Source organism: Panulirus ornatus, chromosome 4, assembly GCF_036320965.1.
Source record: "Panulirus ornatus isolate Po-2019 chromosome 4, ASM3632096v1, whole genome shotgun sequence".
Taxonomy (NCBI): Eukaryota; Metazoa; Arthropoda; class Malacostraca; order Decapoda; family Palinuridae; genus Panulirus; species Panulirus ornatus.
In genome coordinates, this window is record NC_092227.1 from 39,696,698 (window position 1) to 39,723,485 (window position 26,788).

Consider the following 26,788-nt stretch of genomic DNA (forward strand, 5'->3'; position numbering starts at 1 on the left):
TCCACCTTTTTCCTTCTGTACTCAGTCTCTCCGGGTACTTCCTCACACTTTCCCCTTCTCAAGCTCACTTACTCTCCCCACCCCTTCACCCAACTTAAAACTTTCTTTTCTGAAAACCCATCAAATTTCCCCTTAGCCCCCAAAAGAAAAATTTTCAACATCCCCCCAGTTCCCCTCTCAGCACTTAAAACCAAAAAATCTCTTTCGACGCCTGTAAAATTAACACGTAACAATAAGCCTTGGCCATTCCCCTGATTACAAAAGGTTACTTATTTTATATCTGTTTTTTTAAACCCGGGATTCCCAATCATCAGTCCTTTTCACACAAAAAATCTACAACTCTCACCATTTCCATTTACCCCCTGAAAACCCCAAAGAACAACTTTTCCCTCAACCCCTTTTACTCCCCTTTGCTTTCAAATCCCCATACATAACCCGGTCCGGATCAAAAATAAAATTTTAATAAAAAAAAAAAATTTTAGTAGGTACCCATTTCCCTTTTTTCGCAAAGTGTGCCTGTTCTTTTTGTAATGGCCCAGTTTCCTTCTTTCCTGTCTCCTAGTCTTATTATTTGATAAAATTCCTGAGGTTTTATTCTAAACTTTCAGGATATTTTTCTTTCTTCTGCGTTTACCTGCCTTTGACCTTTTACACCCCTTTGGAATTTTTTAATTCCCGTCCTTTTCACCTTTCCCCTTGATTTGAATTTCTTAATGTTTTCTTTTTCGGGGCGAATTACCTTCTATTCCCCTAATCATCAAAAAGGTTTTAAAATAATGCAAGTTTCTCTGTAATTTGGAATATGTCTCTTTTAAATCTTGAGTGGGTTTTTTAGAATTTTTCCAATTTTCTCTACTGTGAAAACAATAAGTTTTGTTGAATTGGGGTAAATGAATTCTTGCAAATGTTTCCAAAATTTGTTTTGTGTAATCGGGGAAAAAGAGTTTGTTTTTTTCTTTCAAATCTAAATCTTCCCCCAGGGATAGGGAGAAAGTTACTTCCCCTGTTCCCTGTGGTTTAAAGGCAACTAAAGGGGGCGGGAGTGGAAAAATGGAAAAACCCTCCCCCTCCTTGAATTTTACTTTCTAAAATGGGAAACAAAAGGAGTCATGTGGGGAGCGCTCATCCTCCTCGGAGGCTCAGGGTGGGGGTGTCTAAAAGGTGGGGGATTAACAAAATGAAAAAAAGGGAAAAGGTAGTACATTGGGAAAGGAACCTGGATATTTTGGTCAGGAAACAAAGCTCAAGGGTAAAGAGGGAAAAGTGGTTTTTAAAGTTTGGGAGTAAATCAGGGATTGATGGAGGACAAAACAAAGAAAAAAGGGGTGCACATTCCCGAAGCAGGGGATGTGGGAGATGGATAAATTAAAAAAGAAAACCCAGATTGATATGGGTAAAATGAAAGTGGTGGGGAGAGAGGGGGATTATTGGGCCTTGCTTGGCATAAGAAAGATATGAAGGCAAGTTTCTGGGAGCAGCTCAGTGAGTGGTTTGCAGCCTGATGCTTTAAAAAGGGTTCAGTGATGGGGGATTTGAAAGCAAAGGTGGGTAAAAGTGGGAGGTGGGGTATAATTGGTGTAATGGGGTGTTCGGGGTTTTAAATGGAAAAGGTGAAAAGCTGTGGGTTGTGACCCCGAAAATGGTGGGTTGGTTGGAAAAAAAAATACGGGGAGGGTAGGATTAAAAAGGGGCGTTGGGGGGGAAAAATAAGGGAGGGATGAAGTTGTGGAGGGGGTTTGACTTTTTTTGGGGGGGGTTTTTTTCCCCCCCCTGAAAACGGAGCACGGCTGAAAATAAGTGGAAGAAAATGGAAAGGCATGGAATTTGGAAGAAGGCATGATGGAAACTTTTGAATTCAAGGTGGGGGCCCGGAGGGGTGTATGATCCCTTTTTTGGGGCAAAAGGTAAGATTTGTAGAGGTTTTCAAAAAAAAAAAGAGAAATTTTGGGGACAAAAGGTAGTGAGGTAAGTGACCTTGGAAAGGAGACATGATGAAAAACCGGAGAGATTGATGCGAGTGGTAAAAGGTAGAAAAAATGACTAAGGGGAGTGGGGGAAGGGAAGTATTTAGGAAGCATGATTGCTTGTGCAAAAGATGTTTGTAGGAAAGGTAAAGGTGGGCAGTTAAAAAGAGTAGTAAAAGGGTGGGTGAAGAAAAAAGTTGTTAGTGAAAGGGAAGAGAGAGGCTTTGGACGATATTGCAGGGAAGTAGTCGAATATAGGAATTAAAAAATAAGGGGGAGGAGGTAAAGAAAAGGTGCAAGAGGTGAAAAAAAAGAGGGCAAATGAGGTTGGGGTAGAGAGTATCACTAAATTTTGGGGAGAAAAAATCCCTGGGGACTGGGGAGAAAAATACTTTCCCAAAAATTCCTGCGGCCCAAGGGGGCGACTAAAGGGGACGGGAACGGGGGGCTAGAAACCCTCCCCCCTTTGTATTTAAAACTTTTTCAAAAAGGGGGAAACAGAAAAAGGGATCATGGGGGATGGCTCTCCCCCTTTGAGGGCTCAGTTTGGGGTTGTCAAAATGTGTGTGGGTGTAACCAAAGATAAAAAAAGGAGTAAGATAGTATGTTTCAGGAAAGGAAGGATTTTTGGCTCGATAAACGAAGCTCAGGGTAAAGGGGAAGAGGGGTTTAGGAATGCTTGGGGGTAAAGTCGGGTTGGTGAGAAAAAAAAGGCAAAGGAAGGGGTAGCACTTCTGAAGCAGAGGGTTTTGGGAGCATGGGGGAGTGTAAAAAGTAAACTAAGTTTGATTGGTAAAACTGAAAAGTAATGGGGGAAAAGAGGGTTTAAAATTGTAACTATGACCTCTTTTTTTAAAAAGAAAGATCATGAAGGCAATGTTTTTGGGGGCCTGATGAGTGGTTTTCACTTATGCACGAAAAGGTTTTTAGAATGGTGGCTTGAAAGCAAAGGGGAGTAATGTGGCTATTGAGGGATAATTTTGGGGGGTTCAGTGTTGTAAAGGAAATGGGAAGATGGAAAGGACTGTGATTAGGAATGCCTGGTTTTAAAAAAAGAATACATTTTATTTTTTTTTTATTTTTATTTTTCTTGTCGCTGCTCCCCCTTTGTGAGGAGCCAAGGAAACAGAGAAAAAAAGGCCAACCCACCCCCATACACATGTATAAATACTCCACACACGCAAAACACAAAATTTCAATTAAGTACACATATAATTTTTACACACAGAGACAAAAACAAAAATTTAAAATTTTACATAATTCATCTGTCTCCCCATTTTATTCCCATAGCCACCTGCCACCAAGGAAAACATCCCCTCCCCCCCCTTATGGGGTAGTGTAGGAAAAGCAAAAAAGGCCCCATTCGTTTACACTCGTCTCTACCTGTCAAGTAAAAAGCCCAAAACCCCAAAGCTCCCTTTCCACATCCCCCCCCACAAAAACTTTCCATGGTTTACCCCCGACGCTTCTAGCCCGATTCAATCCCCTGAAACCTGTCGCCCCCGGGAAAACCCCATCGATCCAATTCACTATTCCCTTGCAGCCCTTTTACCTCCGCATTTCAGGGGGCCCCGATCCTCAAAATCTTTTTCACCCACTTTCCATCTCCAATTTGGTCTCCCCCCTCTCCTCGTTCCCCCACCTCCACACATTTAAACCTCTTGGGGCCAAACTCTCTCACTCACTCTCCAGTCCCCCCCATTTCAAACACCCTTTCTGTCTTTTAACCCCGCTCTTTTTATTTCCCCAATCTCTCTTTCCCTTACTTACTTTCTCATCAAACACCTCACACCCATAGTCCTCAAACACTCATTTTCCCAAATCCACCCCCTCGCACAACTCTTACCCACGCCTCCAAACCCCTAAACATTTTGGGCCTATTCCTTCAAACATACCCATTTTTGCTTTCCGAGATAATGTTCTCGACTTCCACACATTCTTCAAGGCCCCCAGAATTTTCGCCCCCTCCCCCACCCTATGATCCACTTCCGCTTCCATGGTTCCATCCGCTGCCAGATCCACTCCCAGATATCTAAAACACTTCACTTCCTCCAGTTTTTCTCCATTCAAACTCACCTCCCAATTGACTTGACCCTCAACCCTACTGTACCTAATAACCTTGCTCTTATTCACATTTACTCTTAACTTTCTTCTTCCACACACTTTACCAAACTCAGTCACCAGCTTCTGCAGTTTCTCACATGAATCAGCCACCAGCGCTGTATCATCAGCGAACAACAACTGACTCACTTCCCAAGCTCTCTCATCCCCAACAGACTTCATACTTGCCCCTCTTTCCAAAACTCTTGCATTTACCTCCCTAACAACCCCATCCATAAACAAATTAAACAACCATGGAGACATCACACACCCCTGCCGCAAACCTACATTCACTGAGAACCAATCACTTTCCTCTCTTCCTACACGTACACATGCCTTACATCCTCGATAAAAACTTTTCACTGCTTCTAACAACTTGCCTCCCACACCATATATTCTTAATACCTTCCACAGAGCATCTCTATCAACTCTATTATATGCCTTCTCCAGATCCATAAATGCTACATACAAATCCATTTGCTTTTCTAAGTATTTCTCACATACATTCTTCAAAGCAAACACCTGATCCACACATCCTCTACCACTTCTGAAACCACACTGCTCTTCCCCAATCTGATGCTCTGTACATGCCTTCACCCTCTCAATCAATACCCTCCCATATAATTTACCAGGAATACTCAACAAACTTATACCTCTGTAATTTGAGCACTCACTCTTATCCCCTTTGCCTTTGTACAATGGCACTATGCACGCATTCCGCCAATCCTCAGGCACCTCACCATGAGTCATACATACATTAAATAACCTTTCCAACCAGTCAACAATACAGTCACCCCCTTTTTTAATAAATTCCACTGCAATACCATCCAAACCTGCTGCCTTGCCGGTTTTCATCTTCCGCAAAGCTTTCACTACCTCTTCTCTGTTTACCAAATCATTTTCCCTAACCCTCTCACTTTGCACACCACCTTGACCAAAACACCCTATATCTGCCACTCTATCATCAAACACATTCAACAAACCTTCAAAATACTCACTCCATCTCCTTCTCACATCACCACTACTTGTTATCACCTCCCCATTTGCGCCCTTCACTGAAGTTCCCATTTGCTCCCTTGTCTTACGCACTTTATTTACCTCCTTCCAGAACATCTTTTTATTCTCCCTAAAATCTAATGATACTCTCTCACCCCAACTCTCATTTGCCCTCTTTTTTCACCTCTTGCACCTTTCTCTTGACCTCCTGTCTCTTTCTTTTATACATCTCCCACTCAATTGCATTTTTTCCCTGCAAAAATCGTCCAAATGCCTCTCTCTTCTCTTTCACTAATACTCTTACTTCTTCATCCCACCACTCAATACCCTTTCTAATCAACCCACCTCCCACTCTTCTCATGCCACAAGCATCTTTTGCGCAATCCATCACTGATTCCCTAAATACATCCCATTCCTCCCCCACTCCCCTTGCTTCCATTGTTCTCACCTTTTTCCATTCTGTACTCAGTCTCTCCTGGTACTTCCTCACACAGGTCTCCTTCTCAAGCTCACTTACTCTCACCACCCTCTTCACCCCAACATTCACTCTTCTTTTCTGAAAACCCATACAAATCTTCACCTTAGCCTCCACAAGATAATGATCAGACATCCCTCCAGTTGCACCTCTCAGCACATTAACATCCAAAAGTCTCTCTTTCGCACGCCTGTCAATTAACACGTAATCCAATAACGCTCTCTGGCCATCTCTCCTACTTACATAAGTATACTTATGTATATCTCGCTTTTTAAACCAGGTATTCCCAATCATCAGTCCTTTTTCAGCACATAAATCTACAAGCTCTTCACCATTTCCATTTACAACACTGAACACCCCATGTATACCACTTATTCCCTCAACTGCCACATTACTCACCTTTGCATTCAAATCACCCATCACTATAACCCGGTCTCGTGCATCAAAAATAAAATATATAATAAAATAAATAAATTTAGTATGGTAGCCATTTCCTTGTTGTCAGCAGTAAGTGTGCCATGTTCATTTTGTAATGGTCCAGTTCCTTCTTTCACTGTCTTCCTATGTCTTATATATTTGATGAATTCCTGAGGATTATTCTAAACTTTCAAGGATATTCTTCTTTCTTCATCGCGTTTACTCTGCCTTATGACCTTCTTACACTCTCTTTGGAATTTGATTAATTCCTGTCCGTTTTCATCACTTCCCATTGATTTGAATTTCTTATATGTTTTCTTCTTCTGGCGAATTAGTCCTTCTATTCTCCTAATCATCCATAATGGTTTTGAAATAATGCAAGTTCTCTGTAATTCATGGAATATGTCTCTTTTCAATCTTGAGTGGTGTGTTTTTAGAATTATTCCACATTTTCTCTACTGTGTAAACAATAAGTTTTGTTGAATTGGTAACATGAATTTCTTGTCTAATGTTTCCAAAATTTGCTTGCCTGTAATCTGGGATCAAGAGTTTGTTCTTTTTCATTTCATAATCTAAATCTATCCCCAGGGATAGGAGAGAAAGATTACTTCCCACATGTTCCTGTGTGTTGTAGAAGGCAACTAAAGGGGGCGGGAGTGGAAAAATGGAAACCCTCCCCCTCCTTGAATTTTACTTTCTAAAATGGGAAACAGAAGGAGTCATGTGGGGAGCGCTCATCCTCCTCGGAGGCTCAGGCTGGGGTGTCTAAATGAGTGTGGATGTAACCAAGATGAGAAAAAAGGAGAAATAGGTAGTACATCTGAGGAAAGGAACCTGGATATTTTGGCTCAGTGAAACAAAGCTCAAGGGTAAAGAGGAAGAGTGGTTTGGGAATGTCTTGGGAGTAAAGTCAGGGATTGATGAGAGGACAAGATCAAAGAAAGGAGTAGCACTATTCCTGAAGCAGGAGATGTGGGAGTATGTGATAGAATGTAAAAAAGTAACCTCAAGATTGATATGGGTAAAACTGAAAGTGGATGGAGAGAGATGGGTGATTATTGGTGCCTATGCTCCTGGTCATAAGAAAGATCATGAGAGGCAAGTGTTCTGGGAGCAGCTCAGTGAGTGCGTTAGCAGCTCTGATGCATGAGACAGGGTTACAGTGATGGGTGATTTGAATGCAAAGGTGGGTAATGTGGCAGGTGAGGGTATAATTGGTGTACATGGGGTGTTCAGTGTTGTAAATGGAAATGGTGAAAAGCTTGTGGACTTGTGACCTGAAAATGGACTGGTGGTTGGGAATACCTGGTTTAAAAAGAGAGATATACATAAGTATAAGTATGTGAGTAAGAGAGATGGCCAGAAGGTGTCACTGGATTATGTGGTAATTGATAGGCATGTATGAGAGACTTTTGGATATTAATGTGCTGAGAGGGGCAGCTGGAGGGATGTATGATCACTATCTTGTGGAGGCAAAGGTGAAGATTTGTAGAGGTTTTCAAAAAAAGAAGAGAGAATTTAGGGGACAAAAGAGTAGTGAGAGTAAGTGACCTTGGAAAGGAGACATGAGTGAGGAAGAACCAGGAGAGATTGAGTGCAGAGTGGTAAAAGGTGAGAGCAAATGACGTAACGGGAGTGGGGGAGGAATGGAATGTATTTAGGGAAGCAGTGATTGCTTGTGCAAAAGATGTATGTGTCATGAGAAAGGTAAGAGGTGGGCAGATTAGAAAGAGTAGTGAGTGGTAGGATGAAGAAGAAAGATTGTTAGTGAAAGGGAAGAGAGAGGCATTTGGACGATTATTGCAGGGAAGTAGTGCGAATGACTAGGAGATGTATAAAATAAGGAGGCAGGAGGTCAAGAGAAAGGTGCAAGAGGTGAAAAAGAGGGCAAATGAGAGTTGGGGTGAGAGAGTATCACTAAATTTTAGGGAGAATAAATCCCTGGGGGACTGGGGAGAAAGAATACTTCCCACGAATTCCCTGCGTGTCATAGAGGGCGACTAAAGGGGACGGGAACGGGGGGCTAGAAACCCTCCTCTCCTTGTATTTAAACTTTCTAAATGGGGAAACAGAAGAAGGAGTCATGTGGGGAGTGCTCATCCTCCTTGAGGGCTCAGATTGGGGTGTCTAAATGTGTGTGGGTGTAACCAAGATGAGAAAAAAGGAGATAGAGAGATAGTATGTTTCAGGAAAGGAAGCTGGATATTTTGGCTCTGAGTAAAGCGAAGCTCAAGGGTAAAGGGGAAGAGTGGTTTAGGAATGTCTTGGGAGTAAAGTCAGGGGTTGGTGAGAGGAAAAGAGCAAAGGAAGGAGTAGCACTTCTGAAGCAGTAGTTGTGGGAGCATGTGATGGAGTGTAAGAAAGTAAACTCAAGTTTGATATGGGTAAAACTGAAAGTGAATGGAGAGAGATGGGTGATTATTGGTAACTATGCACCTCATTATAAGAAGAAAGATCATGAGAGGCAAGTGTTTTGGGAGCAGCTGAGTGAGTGTGTTAGCAGCTTTGATGCACGAGACCAGGTTATAGAGATGGGTGGCTTGAAAGCAAAGGTGAGTAATGTGGCTATTGAGGGTATAATTGGGGTGTTCAGTGTTGTAAATGGAAATGGTGAAGATGGAAATGGACTGGTGATTAGGAATGCCTGGTTTAAAAAGAGAGATATACATTATTATTATTTTTTTATTTTTATTTTGCTTTGTCGCTGTCTCCCGCATTTGTGAGGTAGCGCAAGGAAACAGACGAAAGAAATGGCCCAACCCACCCCCATACACATGTATATACATACACGTCCACACACGCAAATACACATACCTATACAATTCAATGTACACATATATTTATACACACAGAGACATAAACATATATACACTTGTACATAATCCATACTGTCTGCCTCTATTTATTCCCATCGCCACCTTGCCACACATGGAATAACATTCCCCTCCCCCCTCATGTGTGCGAGGTAGTGCTAGGAAAAGACAACAAAGGCCCCATTCGTTCACACTCAGTCTCTACCTGTCATGTAATAATGCCCGAAACCAAAGCTCCCTTTCCACATCCAGGCCCCACACAACTTTCCATGGTTTACCCCAGACGCTTCTCATGCCCTGATTCAATCCACTGACAGCATGTCGACCCCGGAATACCACATCGATCCAATTCACTCTATTCCTTGCACGCCTTTCACCCTCCTGCATGTTCAGGCCCCGATCACTCAAAATCTTTTTCACTCCATCTTTCCATCTCCAATTTGGTCTCCCACTTCTCCTCGTTCCCTCCACCTCCGACACATATATCCTCTTGGTCAATCTCTCCTCACTCATTCTCTCCATGTGCCCAAACCATTTCAAAACACCCTCTTCTGCTCTCTCAACCACGCTCTTTTTATTTCCACACATCTCTCTTACCCTTACATTACTTACTCGATCAAACCACCTCACACCACATATTGTCCTCAAACACCTCATTTCCAGCACATCCACCCTCCTGCGCACAACTCTATCCACAGTCCACGCCTCGCAACCATACAACATTGTTGGAACCACTATTCCTTCAAACATACCCATTTTTGCTTTCTGAGATAACTTCCACACATTCTTCAAGGCTGCCAGGACTTTCGTCCCCTCCCCCAACCTATGATTCACTTCCGCTTCCATGGTTCAATCCGCTGCCAGATCCACTCCCAGATATCTAAAACACTTTACTTCCTCCAGTTTTTCTCCATTCAAACTTACCTCCCAATTGACTTGACCCTCAACCCTACTGTACCTAATAACCTTGCTCTTATTCACATTTACTATCAACTTTCTTCTTTCACACACTTTACCAAACTCAGTCACCAGCTTCTGCAGTTTCTCACATGAATCAGCCACCAGCGCTGTATCATCAGCGAACAACAACTGACTCACTTCCCAAGCTCTCTCATCCCTAACAGACTGCATACTTGCCCCTCTTTCCATAACTCTTGCATTCATCTCCCTAACAACCCCATCCATAAACAAATTAAACAACCATGGAGACATCACACACCCATGCCGCAAACCTACATTCACTGAGATACAATCACTTTCCTCTCTTCCTACACGTACACATGCCTTACATCCTTGATAAAAACTTTTCACTGCTTCTAACAGCTTGCCTCCCACACTATATACTCTCAGTACCTTCCACAGAGCATCTCTATCAACTCTATCATATGCCTTCTCCAGATCCATAAATGCTACATACAAATCCATTTGCTTTTCTAAGTATTTCTCACATACATTCTTCAAAGCAAACACCTGATCCACACATCCTCTACCACTTCTGAAACCACACCGCTCTTCCCCAATCTGATGCTCTGTACATGCCTTCACCCTCTCAATCAATACCCTCTCATATATACATAAGTATACATAAGTAGGAGAGATGGCCAGAGAGCGTTATTGGATTATGTGTTGATTGACAGGCACGTGAAAGAGAGACTTTTGGGTGTTAATGTGCTCAGAGGGGAAACTGGAGGGATGTCTGATAATTATCTTGTGGAGGCGAAGGTGAGGATTTCTAAAGGTTTTCATAAAAGAAGAATGTTGGGGTGAAGAGAGTGGTGAGAGTAAGTAAGCTTAAAAGGGAGACTTATGTAAAGAAGTACAAGGAATGATTGAGTGTAGAATGGAAAAAGATGTGAGCAAGTGACGTAAAGGGAATAGAGGAGGAATGGGATGTATTTAAAGAAGCAGTGATGGCTTGAGCAAAAGATGCCTGTGGCATGAGAAAGGTGGGAGATGGGCAGACTAGAAAGGGTAGTGAGTGGTGGGATAAAGAACTAAGATTGTTAATGAAAGAGAAGAGAGAGGCATTTGGACAATTCTTGTAGGGAAATAGTGCATATGACTGGGAGATGTATAAAATAAAGAGGCAGGGGGACAAGAGAAAGGTGCAGATGAAAAAGATGGCAAATGGAAGTTAGGGTGAAAGAGTATCATTAAATTTTAGGGAGAATAAAAAGAAGTTTTGGAAGAAGGTAAATAAAGTGCATGAGACAAGAGAACAAATGGGAAAATTGGTGAACAAGGATAATGGGGAGGTAATAACAAGTGGTGGTGAAGTGAGAAGGAGATGCAGTGAGTATTTTGAAGATTTGTTGAATGTGTTTGATGACAGAGTAGCAGATATAGGGCGTTTTGGCTGAGGTGATGTGTGAAGTGAGAGGGTCATGGAGTATAGTTTGGTAAACAAAGAAGAGGTAGTGAAAGCTTTACGGAAGAGGAAAGCTGGCAAGGCAGTGGGTTTGGATGGTATTGCTATGGAATTGATTAAAAAAGGGGGTGACTGTGTTGTTGACTGGTTGGTGAGGAAACTCACTGCACGTATGGTTCGTGGTGAAGTGCCTGAGAATGCATGCATAGTGCCACTGAACAAAGGCAAAAGGGATAAAGGTGAGTGTTCAAATTACAGAGGTATAAGTTTGTTGAGTATTCCTGGGAAAGTATATGGGAGGGTACTGTGAGGGGTCAAGGGATGTACAGCGCATCAGATTGGGGAAGAGCAGTGTGGTTTCAGAAGTGGAAGAGGATGTAGGGATCAGGTGTTTGTTTTGAAGAATATTCATTTACTTATTTATCTTACTCTGTCGCTGTCTCCCGCGTTAGCGAGGTAGCGCAAGGAAACAGACAAAAGAATGGCCCAACCCACCCCTACACATGTATATACATACAAATCCACACACACAAATATCCATACCTATACATCTCTATGTATACATACATATACACACACAGACATATACAAATATACACATGTACATAATTCATACTGTCTGCCTTTATTCATTCCCATTGCCACCTTGCCACGCATGAAATAACAACCCCCTCCCCCCGCATGTGCATGAGGTAATGCTAGGAATAGACAACAAAGACCCCATTCGTTCACACTCAGTCTCAAGCTGTCATGTATAATGCAACGAAACCACAGCTTCCCTTCCACATCCAGGCCCCATAAAACTTTCCATGGTTTACCCCAGACGCTTCACATGCCCTGGTTCAATCCATTGACAGCACATCGACCCCAGTATACCACATCGTTCCAATTCACTCTATTCCTTGTATGCCTTTCACCCTCCTGCATGTTCAGACCCCACTCACTCAAAATCTTTTTCACTCCATCTTTCCACCTCCAAATTGGTCTCCCACTTCTCATTCCCTCCACCTCTGACCCATATATCCTCTTGGTCAATCTTTCCTCACTCATTGTCTCCATGTGACCAAACCATTTCAAAACACCCTCTTCTGCTCTCTCAACCACACTCTTTTTATTACCAAACATCTCTCTTACCCTATTATCACTTACTCGATCAAACCACCTCACACCACATACTGTCCTCAAACATCTCATTTCCAACACATCCACCCTCCTCTGCACAACTCTATCTATAGCCCACGCCTCGCAACCATATAACATTGTTGGAACAACTATTCCTTCAAACATACCCATTTTTGCTTTCCGAGATAATATTCTCGACTTCTAAACATTCTTCAATGCTCCCAGAACTTTCGCCCCCTCCCCCACCCTATGATTCACTTCCGCTTCCATGGCTCCATCCGCTGCCAAATCCACTCCTAGATACCTAAAACAATTCACTTCCTCTAGTTTTTCTCCATTAAAACATACCTCCCATTTGACTTGTCCCTCAACCCTACTGTACCTAATAACCTTGCTCTTATTCACATTTACTCTCAGCTTTCTTCTTTCACACACTTTACCAAACTCAGTCACCAGCTTCTGCAGTTTCTCACGAATCAGCCACCAGCGCTGTATCATCAGCGAACAACAACTGACTCACTTCCCAAGCTCTCTCATCCACAACAGACTGCATACTTGCCCCTCTTTCCATAACTCTTGCATTCACCTCCCTAACAACCCCATCCATAAACAAACTAAACAACCATGGAGATATCACACACCCCTGCCACAAACCAACATTCACTGAGAACCAATCACTTTCCTCTCTTCCTACAAGTACACATGCCTTACATCCTCGATAAAAACTTTTCACTGCTTCTAACAACTTGCCTCCCGCACCATATATTCTTAATACCTTCCACAGAGCATCTCTATCAACTCTATTATATGCCTTCTCCAGATCCATAAATGCTACATACAAATCCATTTGCTTTTCTAAGTATTTCTCACATACATTCTTCAAAGCAAACACTTGATCCACATATCCTCTATCATTTCTGAAACCACACTGCTCTTCCCCAATCAAGGTTCAGTAGGGTTGAGGGACAACTTAACTGGGAGGTAAATTTGAATGGAGAAAAACTGGAGGAAGTGAGGAGTTTTAGATATCTGGGAGTGGATTTAGCAGCAGATGGAACCATAGAAGTGGAAGTGTGTCACAGGGTGGGGGAGGGGGCAAAGGTTCTGGGAGCGTTGAAGAATGTGTGGAAGGCTAGAACCTTATCTCGGAGAGCAAAAATGGGTATGTTTGAAGGAATAGTCGTTCCATCAATGTTATATGACTGTGAGGCATGCGCTATAGATAGGGATGTGTGGAGGAGGGTGGATGTGTTGGAAATGAGATGTTTAAGGACAATATGGGGTGTGAGGTGGTTTGATCGAGTAAGTAATGAAAGGGTAAGAGAGATGTGTGATAATAAATAGAGTATGATTAAGAGAGAAGAAGAGGGTGTGTTGAAATGGTTTGGACACATGAAGAGAATGAGTGATGAAAGATTGACAAAGAGGATGTATTTGGCAGCGGAAGTGAATCATGGGGTGGGGGAGGGGAAGAAAGTTCTGAATGAGTGAGGAAAGATTGACCAAGAGGATATATGGGTCAGGGGTGGAGGGAATGAGGAGAAGTGGGAGACCAAAGTGGAGGTGGAAAGATGGAGTGAAAAAGATTTTGAGTGATTGGGGCCTGAACATGCTGGAGGGTAAAAGGCCCGCAAGGAATAGAGTGAATTGGAATGATGTGGTATACCAGGGTCGACGTGCTGTCAATGGATTGAACCAGGGCATGTGAAGTGTATGGGTTAAACCATGGAAAGTTTTGTTTGGCCTGGATGCGGAAAGGGAGCTGTGGTTTCCGTGCATTATACATGACAGCTAGAGACTGAGTGTGAACAAATGTGGCCTTTGTTGTCTTTTCCTGGTGCTACCTCGCGCACATGCAGGGAGAGGGGGTTGTCATTTCATGTGTGGCGGGGTGGCGACGGGAATTGAATAAGGGCAGACAGTATGAATTATGTACATGTGTATGTATGTATATGTCTGTGCGTGTATATATATGTATATGTTGAGATGTATAGGTATGCATATGTGCTGTGTGTGGACGTGTATGTATATACATGTGTATGTGGGAGGTTTGGGCCATTCTGTCGTCTGTTTCCTTGCGCTACCTCGCTAATGTGGGAGACAGCGACAAATAATAATAATAATAATAATAATAATAATAATAATAATAATAATAATAATAATAATAATAATAATAAATCTATCTTTAATCTAATCAAACTGTGATGGTTGACAAACTCTCGCCTACTTTGCAAGAATTGATTAAGTTTGTGTCACTGGTGAGGGCAAGATCAAAAACGTTTTTATCCCTAGTTGGCTTTTTAATAAACTGTTCTAGAAAAGCGTCTTCAATCAGTTCCATTAGTCTCATTCCCTCTTGGTCACCAGTTAACAAGTCCCACTTTATGTTTGGACTGTTGAAGTCTCCTACTTTTATAACTTATTCACTGTATACTATAGTTTTGATTTCACAATATCTTAATGTTGTCTTCTCTTTGCTTGGGAGATCTGTATATAACGCCAAGATGTAGTTTACTTTTGAACATGTCGTTAATGTCATTCAAGGACAGAAATAACCATAAAAAATTAAAATAGCAGTTTGAGCAGTAGTTTTCATATGAACAGTTGTTTAACATCTGAATCAGTAGCTGCAAGAATTTTTTTTTTCATATATGTTAATTTGATGGCATGGGTAACTGAGGCCCTAATCAAGGTTTGGTAAGAGAGAAGAGGTAGTGAAAGATTCGTGGAAGATGAAATTTGGCAAGGCAACAGGTTTGGATGGTATTGCCGTTGAATGTATTAAGAATGGGGGGTGACTGTTTTGTTGATTGGTTGGTAAGGATATTCCATGTATGTATGGATCATGGTGAAGTGCTTGAGAATTGGTGGAATGCGTGCATAGTGCCTTAGTATAAAGGCAAAGGGGATAAAGATGACTGTTCAAACTACAGAGGCATAGGCTTGTTGAATGTTCCTGGGAAATTATATGGGAGGGTATTGATTGAAAGGGTGAAGGCATGTACAGAGCATCAGATTGGGGAGTAGTAGTTTGGTTTCAGAAGTGGTAGAGGATGTGTGGATCAGGTGTTTGCTTTGAAGAATGTGTGTGAGAAATACTTAGAAAAACAGATGGATTTGTTTGTAGCATTTATGGATCTGGAGAAGGCATTTGATAGGGTTGATAGAGATGCTTTGTGGAAGTTCGTAGGAGTATATGGTGTGGGAGGTGAGCTGCTAGAAGCAGTTAAAAGTTTTTACCAAGGATGTAAGGCATGTGTATGAGTAGGAAGAAAGGATAGTGACTGGTTCTTAGTGAATGTCGGTCTGCGGCAGGGGTGTGTGATGTCCCCGTGGTTGTTTGATTTGTTTATGGATGAGGTGGTTAGGGAGGTAAATGCAAGAGTTTTGGAGGAAGGGGCAAGTATGCAATCTGTTGGAGATGAGAAGCCCTGGGAAGTGAGTCAGTTTATTGTTTGCCGTTGTTACAGCTCTGGTGGCTGATTTGAGGGAGAAACTGCAGAAGTTGGTGACTGAGTTTGGATAAGTGTGTGAAAGGAGAGAGTTGGGCATAAATGTGAAAAAGAGCAAGGTTATTACGTTCAGTAAGGTTGGGGGACAATTTGATTGGATGTAAGTTAGAATGGAGAAAAATTGGAGGAAGTGAAGTGTTTTAGATATCTGGGAATGGACTTCACAGTGAATGGAACCATGGAAGTGGAAGTGACTCACAGGGTGGGGTTGGGGGCGAAGGTTTTGGGAGTGATAAAGAATGTTTGCAATGCATGGGCTATAGATAGAGTTGTGCAGAGGAGGGTGGATGTGTTGGAAATGAAATGTTCGAGGACAGTATGTGGTGTGAGGTGGTTTAATCGAGTAAGTAATGAAAGGGTAAGAGAGATGTGTGGAAATAAAGAGTGGTTGAGAGAGCAGAAGAGGGTATGTTGAAATGGTTTAGACATATAGAGAGAAGGAGTGAGGCAAGATTGACAAAGAGGATATATGTGTCAGAAGTGGAGGGAACAAGAAGAGGGAGACCAAATTCGAGGTGGAAGGATGGAATGTAAAAGATTTTGAGTGATTGGGGCCTGAACATACAGGGGGATGAGAGGCCTGCAAGGAATAGAATGAATTGGAATGATGTAGCATAACAGGGTCAGTGTGCTGTCAATAGACAACCAGGGCATGTGAAACATCTGGGGGAACCTTGGAAAGGTCTGTGGGGCATGGATGTGGATGGGGAACTGTGGTTTCGGTGCATTACGCATGACAGCTGGACTGAGTGTGAACGAATGTGGATGGCCTATTTCGTCTGTTTTCCTGGCTCTACCTCGCTGAAGCAGAGGGTAGCGATACTGTTTCCTGTGGGTTGGGGTAGAGACAGTAATGGATAAAGGAAGACAAGTATGAATATGTACATGTGTATGTATATATGTTTGTGTTTATATATGTGTATATATGTATATGTCTCTGTATATATACTTCCTACATATTCCCTGCGTGTTGTAGAAGACAACTAAAATGTGAGGGAGCGAGGGGCTGGAAATCCTCCCCTCCTGTTTTTAATTTTCCAAAAGAAGGAACAGAGAAGGGGGCTAAGTTAGGATATTCCCTCTAACGCTCAATAGTCTGTTCTTAACGCTACCTCGCTAATGCGGGAAGTGACAATTATGTATGAAAAAAAAAAAAAAAAAAAGTATGTGTGTCAATTTTGCTTATCTTAACAGCAATTAGATTGTTATCAACGTAGATCAAAGCTCCATCGCCTACCCTGTACAAACAATCTTTCATAATCAGTTTATATCCGGGTACTGCTAACTCAGTGATTAAGTGTTTATTCTCACAGTTTACCCACATTTCTGAAATTGCAATAATGTTCGGTCTTTCAGTAACTGCATATGATATAAGTTCATGGTGTTTTGTAATGATGCTCCAGGCATTTGTGTATATCAAATTTATTTCCTTCTAAGTTGATTTCTGGACTGAATTCGACTTTTTTCTACTGTCGGTATGCATGTTTGTATTATCACTGTTAATGCCTACGTGTGCAGCAACGGGAGAGAGACAGTTCTCCATTGGAGAGAGAGATGGTTCTCCATTGGATAGTAGTAAATGAGAAGGTGAAGGCATGTAAAGAGCATCAGACTGGGGAGGACTAGTGTGGTAAAGGATGTGTGTCAAGTCTTTGCTTTAAAGAATGTGTGTGAGAAATACTTAGAGAAACAGATGGACTTATATGTGTCATTTATGAATCTGGGTAAAGCATTTGATCCAGTGGATAGAGATGGCTTGTGGAGAGTCTTAAGAATATAGTGATGAGAGGAATCAGTGAGAAGTATTAATCAAGAGTTTAAGGCATATGTACAAGCAGGAAAGGAGAAGAGTTCCAAATCAGTGAGAAGTATTAATCAAGAGTTTAAGGCATATGTACAAGCAGGAAAGGAGAAGAGTTCCAAATGAAAGTTGGTTTGTGGCAGGGTTGTGTGATGTCACCTATTAAAGTTGTTTATGGATAGGATGGTAAGGAAGGGACATGCAAATCTTGGAGAAAGGGGTGAGTATGCATTCTGTAAGGAATGAGAGGGCATGAAAATGAGTCAGTTGGTGTTTGCTGATGATACTGCACCAGTAACAGGTTCCGGTGAGAAACTGCAATTGGTGACTGAGCTGGGAAGAAAATATGAAAGGACTAGGTTAAAATCAAATGTGAATGAATAAAAGCTAAGTCACTAAGTTTAGCAAGTTTGAGGGACAGGTTAGTTGGGGTGGGAGTTTGAATGGAGAAAAATTGGAGGAAATGAAGTGTTTTAAATACCTGGGAGTGGACATGGCAATGAATGCAACCATGGAAGCAGATGTGAATCATAGAGTGAAAGAGGGGGAGAAGGTTCTGAAACCACTAAAGAATGTGTGGAAAGAGAGAGCATTATCTGGGAGGGCAAGCGCAAGGTATGGTAATAGAATGAGAGGTTGAGAGAGATGAAGAGGGTGTTCCGAGAGGGTTTGGACACATGGAAAGAATGAGTGAGGGACGGTCAACAAAGAGGATATGAGTATCAGAAGTGGAGGGAACAAAGTGAAAGGGAAGCCGAAATTGAACATGGAAGGATGGAATACAAAAATTTTTGAGTGATTGTGGCCTGAACATGCAGGAGGGTGAAAAGTGTGCATGGGATAGAGTGAACTGGAACAAGGTGGTATACAGGGGTTGATGTGGTGTCAATGGACTGAACAAGGGTATGTGAGCAAGTGGGGTAAACCTCATGGAAAGGGCTACCTTCTTAAAAATGACAAGTAAAGTATGAGAATATTTCCAAAGAAAAAACACCTAAACATCCTCCTAATATGTGCTAATAATTTCTTATCAGGGTGTACAGTGGAATGTTTCTAGGTACATATATTCATGTTATTAACTACCAACAATGGGCCTATATATGAAACAGAAGTAGTGTAAAACTAAGCTTAAGATAACGGAAAAACACAACCTTCACTATTCTCCCCACACACACCAGCTAATTTCACTCATCACATGACAGTTCTAGTCAGCATAGAGTACTATTCCTAAAAATATTCACATCATTCACCATGAATGCTGTGCCTGTCTACAAAATAAAAGTTCAGTGCAAAAACAAGTTCAAGAGAAAGAAAGGTACAATGTTTCTCAATCCTCACTTCTTACTGGGTTGTCAGACATGCCAAATACACCTCCTGCACCCCAGCCAATTCCTCAGTGGTACCTAGGGTAAGCCTTCACTTAGGGAGTGGTATTAGAATTACATCAAAGATGTAGTAAACAACATCGCTAAGACATATGAAGAAATTAAACTAACAAAAATGAAAGGTGTGGGAAAAGCATGGTCTGGGTGCGTGAACTGTTTCTCATGTTTCAGGCAGGAAGAAACAATACCCCAAGATACAGCAGACAAATGACAATCTTATCAATAGTGTTGGCTTTAAAGAAATCAAAGAGCGAAGATAAAACTGGTTTGCTGGAGACAAATGCAGGGAATCGACCAATTAGCAGAAATGTTTGTCTGCTTAGAGAAGGCTGTGGCCCTCAATCAATGACATGGGTACTGACTATGAATGTGCCTTGGTGTTCTCTAGAAAGCTTAAAGATGCTTCAAGTGCATAAGAAGTTTATACAGAAAGAAAATGCAGGCACAGCTAAAACTGGATACTGTGTTCAAAAGACCAAAGCAAGCTTCTCCTACTTCTCCAGATTAAGCAGTTGCTGAATCTGATAATTCTGATAGTGATGTAATAAAGATCAGTAATCCCTCCCTCTCTCTCCCAGTAACACTTAACTACACCCAAGTCCCACTCCACCATCATTTCAAGCCCTCATCATCAGCATTCTCAAGAAGTATCAATATTTTTCATCTGATTTACCTATGACATGGAAACAATTGTTAAATCTGGTAGATTCCATTATGTTATGATAGAATGTGGTGTGCTGAAGGTATGATAAGCTGTTTCAGGTATAGTCTGTATATGAGAGAGAGATTGAGGAAAGCTTTGGTTAAAGGTAACTCAGTTTACAACATGGGTTTCAATGACTTACTTATTTTTATCAAATCCCATTGCTGTTTCCCGCGTTAGCGAGGTAGCGCAAAGAAACAGACAAACAAATGGCCCACCCCACCCACCTACACATGTATATACATGAATGCCATCACATGCACATACATATACCTATCCATGTCAACATATACATTTATACACATTCACAGACAGATACATATATACACATATACACAGTCATACATGCTGTCTTCATCCATTCCTGCCACCACCCCGCCACACATGAAATGGCACCCCCATCCCCCAACGTGTGCATGAGGTAGCACCAAGAAAAAACAACAAAGGCCACATTCATTCACACTAAGTCTCTAGCTGCCATGTGTAATGCACCAAAACCACAGCTCCCTTTCCACATCCAGGCCCTACAAAACTTTCCATGGTTTACCCCAGAAGCGTCACATGCCCTGGTTCAATCCATTGACAGCACGTTGACCCCGGTGTACCACATCCTTCCAATTCACTGTATTCCCTGCACGTCTTTCACCCTCCTGTATGGTCAGGCCCCGATCACTCAAAATCTTTTTCACTCCATCTTTCCACCTCCAATTTGGTCTTTCACTTCTCCTTGTTCCCTCCACCTCTGACACATATATCCTCTTTGTCAATCTTTCCTCACTCATTCTCTCCATGTGACCAAACCATTTCAATACAACCTCTTCTGCTCTCTCAACCACACTCTTTTTATTACCACACATCTCTCTTACCCTTTCATTACTTAATCAAACCACTTCACACCACATATTGTCCTCAAAAATCTCATTTCCAACACATCCACCCTCCTCCACACAACCCTATCTATAGCCAATGCCTTACAACCATATAACATTATTGGAACCACTATTCCTTCAAACACACCCATTTTTGCTCTCTGAGATAACATTCTCACCTTCCACACATTCTTCAATGCTCCCAGAACCTTCGCCCCCTCCCCCACTCTGTGACTCTCTTCTGCTTCCAGATTTCATCTGCTGCCAAATCCGTTCCTAGATATCTAAAACACTTCACTTCCTCCAGCTTTTTGACATTCAAACTTACTTCCCAACTGACTTGTCCCTTAACCCTACTGAACCTAATAACCTTGCTCTTTTCACATTTACTCTTAACTTTCTTCTTTCACACACTTTACCAAACTCAGTCACCAACTTCTCCAGTTTCTCACCCGAATGAGCAACGAGTGCTGTATCATCAGCGAACAACAACTGACTCACTTCCCAAGCCCTCTCATCCACAACAGACTGCATACTTATCCCACTCTCCAAAACTCTTGCATTCACCTCCCTAACAACCCCATCCATAAACAAATTAAACAACCATGGAGACATCATGCACCCCTGCCACAACCTGACATTCACTGGGAACCAATCACTTTCCTCTCTTCCTACTCATACATATGCCTTACATCCTCAATAAAACTTTTCACGGCTTCAAACAACTTACCTCCCACACCATATACTCTTAATACCTTCCAAAAACCATCTCTATCAACTCTATCATATGTCTTTTCCAGATCCATAAATGCTACATACAAATCCATCTGCTTTTCTAAGTATTTCTCACATACATTCTTCAACCACATTCTGAAACCGCACTGCTCTTCCCCAATCTGATGCTCTGTACATGCCTTCACCCTCTCAATCAATACCTTCCCATATAATTTCCCAGGAATACTCAAAAAACTTGTACCTCTGTAATTTGAACACTCACCTTTATCTCCTTTGCCTCTGAACAATGGCACTATGCATGAATTCTGCCTATCCTCAGGCACTTCAGCATGAACCATACATATAGTGAATATCCTTGCCAACCAGTCAACAACACAGTCACCCTCTTTTTTAATAAATTCCACTGCAATACCATCCAAAGCCCACTGCCTTGCCAGCTTTCATCTTCCACAAAGCTTTCACTACCTCTTCTCTGTTTACCAAATCATTCTCCCTGACCCTCTCACTTCGCACACCGCCTCGACCAAAAGAACCTATATCTGCCACTCTATCATCAAACACATTCAGTAAGCCTTTAAAATACTCACTCCATCTCCCTCTCACTTCACCACTACTTGTTATCACCTCCCCATTTGCCCCTTCACCAATGTTCCCATTTGTTCTCTTGTCTTATGCACTTTATTTGCCTCCTTCCAAAACATCTTTTTATTTTCCCTAAAATTCAATGATACTCTCTCACCCCAACTCTCATTTGCCCTCTTTTTCACCTCTTGCACCTTTCTGTTGACCTCTTGCCTCCCAGTCATTTGCACTATCTTCCTGCAAAAATTGTCCAAATGCCTCTCTCTCTTCTCTTTCACTAACAATCTTACTTCATCCCACCTCTCACTACCCTTTCTAATATGCCTACCTCCCACCTTTCTCATGCCACAGGCATCTTTTAGCACAAGCCATCACTGCTTCCCTAAATACATCCCATTCCTACCCCACTCCCCTTACGTCATTTGCTCTCACCTTTTTCCATTTTGCACTCAATCTCTCCTGGTACTTCCTCATACAAGTCTCCTTTCTAAGCTCACTTACTCTCACCACTCTCTTTACCCCAACATTCTCTTCTTTTCTGAAAACCTCTACATATCTCCACCTTTGCCACTACAAGATAATGATCAGACATCCCTCCAGTTGCCCCTCTCAGTACATGAACATCCAAAAGTCTCTCTTTCACGCACCTATCAATTAACACGTAATCCAATAGCGCTCTCTAGCCATCTCTCCTACTTACATACCTATACTTATATATATCTCTCTTTTTAAACCAGGTATTCCCAATCATCAGTCCTTTTTCAGCACACAAATCTACAAGCTCTTCACCATTTCCATTTACAACACTGAACACCCCATGTACACCAATTATACCCTCAACTGCCACATTACTCACCTTTGCATTCAAATCACCCATCACTATAACCCAGTCTCGTCTATCAAAGCTGCTAGCACACTCACGCAGCTGCTCCCAAAACACTTGCCTCTCATGATCTTTCTTCTCATGACCAGGTGCATAGGCACCAATAGTCACTCATCTCTCTCCATCCACTTTTAGTTTTACCCATATCAGTCTAGACTTTACTTTCTTACACTATATCACACAATCCCACAACTCCTGCTTCAATGACTTATATAATGACAAATCTCCACGAACATAACCTTGTCATTATATATGTTTATTTGGTATTCGTACCAGATCAAAATAAGTAATAAATGAAATGAAAAAAAAAGACATTGATTTATGAAATGACAGCTGATAACAGAAAATCTCTGCCGCATGGCCTTCCACACTTGTGATCCCAGAAAACTGAGAGCTCCAAGCAATTGGTAGGATGTACTGTTGCCTACTCACTTAATTATGAGGGAAGAAATGCCCTAACCAATATAGTGAAGCATTCCTTGCAAATACATCTCATGCTCACAGGACAGACTGCGAAGAAAATATAATGAACTCTACTTACTTGGCTGACACAAGGAGTCCATCTTCATGTAAGAGATCCAATAACATCTGATTCTCATATTCCAACATTTGGGGAGGATTCTTTTAAACCTGCAATATACAAGTGATTGATCATGAATTAGAAACAAACTAAACATAAGGAAATACAGCCTGATCTGAATTTTTTCTGTAACAGTGTGTAAAAAATGTCACACATACACTTCATAAACTGTGATAAAGAAAAAATCATATATCTCACAGTTATGCAGGATACAGCGTATATATGTAATAAATCTTCATAGTTTTTATTTGATAACATGAAAAGTTCAGAAATCTCATCATTCATTTTTTTCTGACAGGTTGTACAGGTTTCAGTCAAAGCTTGATATGCTAAACAAATGGCTTGATATGTATTTAAAAAACTGGTATATATGCTTGTGTTGTAATAGAGCACCACAAAACACTTCAATATTAGAGGAAACTGTCTTTTAGCTTGAAATTATATACAGGTTTCAGACAAAGCTTGATATGCTAAACAAATGGTTTGAAATTAATTGAAATACTGGTATATATTTGAGTGCTTGTGTTGTAACAGAGCACCGCAAAACACTTCAATAATAGAGGAAACTGTCTTTTAGCTTGAAATCATATACAACTTATCACAGGATATTTCTTCTGCTACAAACAATCTATGAGTATTATAATTTTTCCATGGCGTGGATCAGATACAAAAAGCATCTGATATTCATTCACAAAATATCATCAGTTCGTGTCTAGTGTGTCAAAGTGAAACATGGACTTCACACTTAGAAAAGTACTTTTTACTTGTTCTCCTTAAACACTAAGTTGATTCATCATAATAATAATAGAGGAAACTGTCTTTTAGCTTGAAATCATATACAACTTATCACAGGATATTTCTTCTGCTACAAACAATCTATGAGTATTATAATTTTTCCATGGCGTGGATCAGATACAAAAAGCATCTGATATTCATTCACAAAATATCATCAGTTCCTGTCTAGTGTGTCAAAGTGAAACATGGACTTCACACTTAGAAAAGTACTTTTTACTTGTTCTCCTTAAACACTAAGTTGATTCATCACATAAGGCAAATGTTTCCATTTATACTATCTTTATACATAAAATGCTTTCACTGCATTCAACCACATATCATTTCTCTAGCATCTTTAAATGATATATTCTTATTACCTAAATGTTTTCTCACTACCTTGGACACTAACTCAAACTACTGACCTCCGTGCAGCAAGGTCTGGTTAACTCTGAGTGAACATTAAACCGCAGAGGCTAACAATGGTCACTCACACACATACACACACTGTGGAACAGCCAGCATATAAAAGATATACAAGAGCAAGGAATGAATACTACAAAACTAGGAGGAGGGAGCATATAAATTTTGTACAAAAGTATAGTGGAAAAAGCAGATGCCAGTCTAAAACTTTTACACAAGTTCATCATGAACAAACACTCCATGAAAGACCAACTAATCAGGCTAAACTTAGAGTGATGAAGAATGTTTGGAAGGAGAGAAATTATCTCATAGAGCACAAATACATATGTTTCAAGGAATAGTTGTTCCAATAATAAATACAATATGGTTGTAAGGCATGGGCTATATAGATAAGGTTCTATGGAGGAGGGTGGAAGTGTTGGACATGAAATGTTTGAGGACAATATCTAGTGTGAGGTGGTTTGACAGGGTAAGTAATGAAAGGGTAATAGAGATGTGTGGAAATAAAAAGGATGTGGTTGAGAGAGCAGAGGAGGATGTGTTCAAATGGTTTGGTCATATGGAGAGAATGCATGAGGAAAGATTGACAAAGAGGATATATGTGTCAGAAGTGAGGGAACAAGGAGAAGTGGGAGACCAAATTGGAGGTGGAAGGATGGAGTGAAAAAGATTTTGAGCAATCAGGACCTGAACATACAGGAGGGTGAGAGGCGTGCAAGGAATAGAGTGAATTGGAACAATGTGGTATACTGGGGTCGTGCTGTCAATGGAATGAACCACAATATGTGAAACATCTGGGGTAAACCATGGAAATGTTTGTGGGGCCTGGATGTGGATAGGGAGCTGTGGTTTCAGATCATTACACATGACAGCAAGAGACTGATCGAATGTGGCCGTTTTCATCTGTTTTCCTGGCGCTACCTCGCAAAAGCAGGGGTGTACCGATGCTGTTTCCTATTTGACAGGGTAGCACCCAGAAAGGATGAAGGCAAGCAAGTATGAATATGAACATGTGTATATATGTATATGTCTGTGTATGTGTATGGACATGTATGTGTATATGTTGATATGTATATGTATGAATATATGCATGTATTGGTGTTTATGTATATATATGTGCATATGAGTGGATGGGCCATTCTTAGTTTACTTCCTGGCGCTATTCGCTGATGCAAGAAATGGCGATCAAGTACAATAAAAAAAAGTAATAGTATGTATATGTGAATATATGTATATGTCTGTATATGTGTATGCATATGTATGCATGTATATGTGTGTATACGGATGTTTATCTATATATATATATATATATATATATATATATATATATATATATATATATATATAAATATATATATATATATATATATATATATATATATATATATATATATATATATATATATATATATTTTTTTTTTTTTTTTTTTTACTTTGTCGCTGTCTCCCGCGTTTGCGAGGTAGCGCAAGGAAACAGACGAAAGAAATGGCCCAACCCCCCCCCATACACATGTACATACACACGTCCACACACGCAAATATACATACCTACACAGCTTTCCATGGTTTACCCCAGACGCTTCACATGCCTTGCTTCAATCCACTGACAGCACGTCAACCCCTGTATACCACATGACTCCAATTCACTCTATTTCTTGCCCTCCTTTCACCCTCCTGCATGTTCAGGCCCCGATCACACAAAATCACTCCATCTTTCCACCTCCAATTTGGTCTCCCTCTTCTCCTCGTTCCCTCCACCTCCGACACATATATCCTCTTGGTCAATCTCTCCTCACTCATTCTCTCCATGTGCCCAAACCATTTCAAAACACCCTCTTCTGCTCTCTCAACCACGCTCTTTTTATTTCCACACATCTCTCTTACCCTTACGTTACTTACTCGATCAAACCACCTCACACCACACATTGTCCTCAAACATCTCATTTCCAGCACATCCATCCTCCTGCGCACATCTCTATCCATAGCCCACGCCTCGCAACCATACAACATTGTTGGAACCACTATTCCCTCAAACATACCCATTTTTGCTTTCCGAGATAATGTTCTTGACTTCCACACATTTTTCAAGGCTCCCAAAATTTTCGCCCCCTCCCCCACCCTATGATCCACTTCCGCTTCCATGGTTCCATCCGCTGACAGATCCACTCCCAGATATCTAAAACACTTCACTTCCTCCAGTTTTTCTCCATTCAAACTCACCTCCCAATTGACTTGACCCTCACCCCTACTGTACCTAATAACCTTGCTCTTATTCACATTTACTCTCAA

The 26,788-nt window shown here is 41.2% G+C and overlaps 1 protein-coding gene across 1 annotated transcript in view; it reads right to left on the bottom strand.

Moving 5' to 3' along the window:
• Nucleotides 1-26,788, bottom strand: part of mei-9 (DNA repair endonuclease XPF mei-9) — a 739,294-nt gene that overhangs the window by 659,782 nt on the left and 52,724 nt on the right. The window contains exon 3 of the mRNA XM_071694005.1: nucleotides 23,267-23,355. Within this exon, the coding sequence (XP_071550106.1) occupies nucleotides 23,267-23,334 (68 nt within the window). The 5' untranslated portion in view covers nucleotides 23,335-23,355. The remainder of the gene's footprint in view (nucleotides 1-23,266; nucleotides 23,356-26,788) is intronic.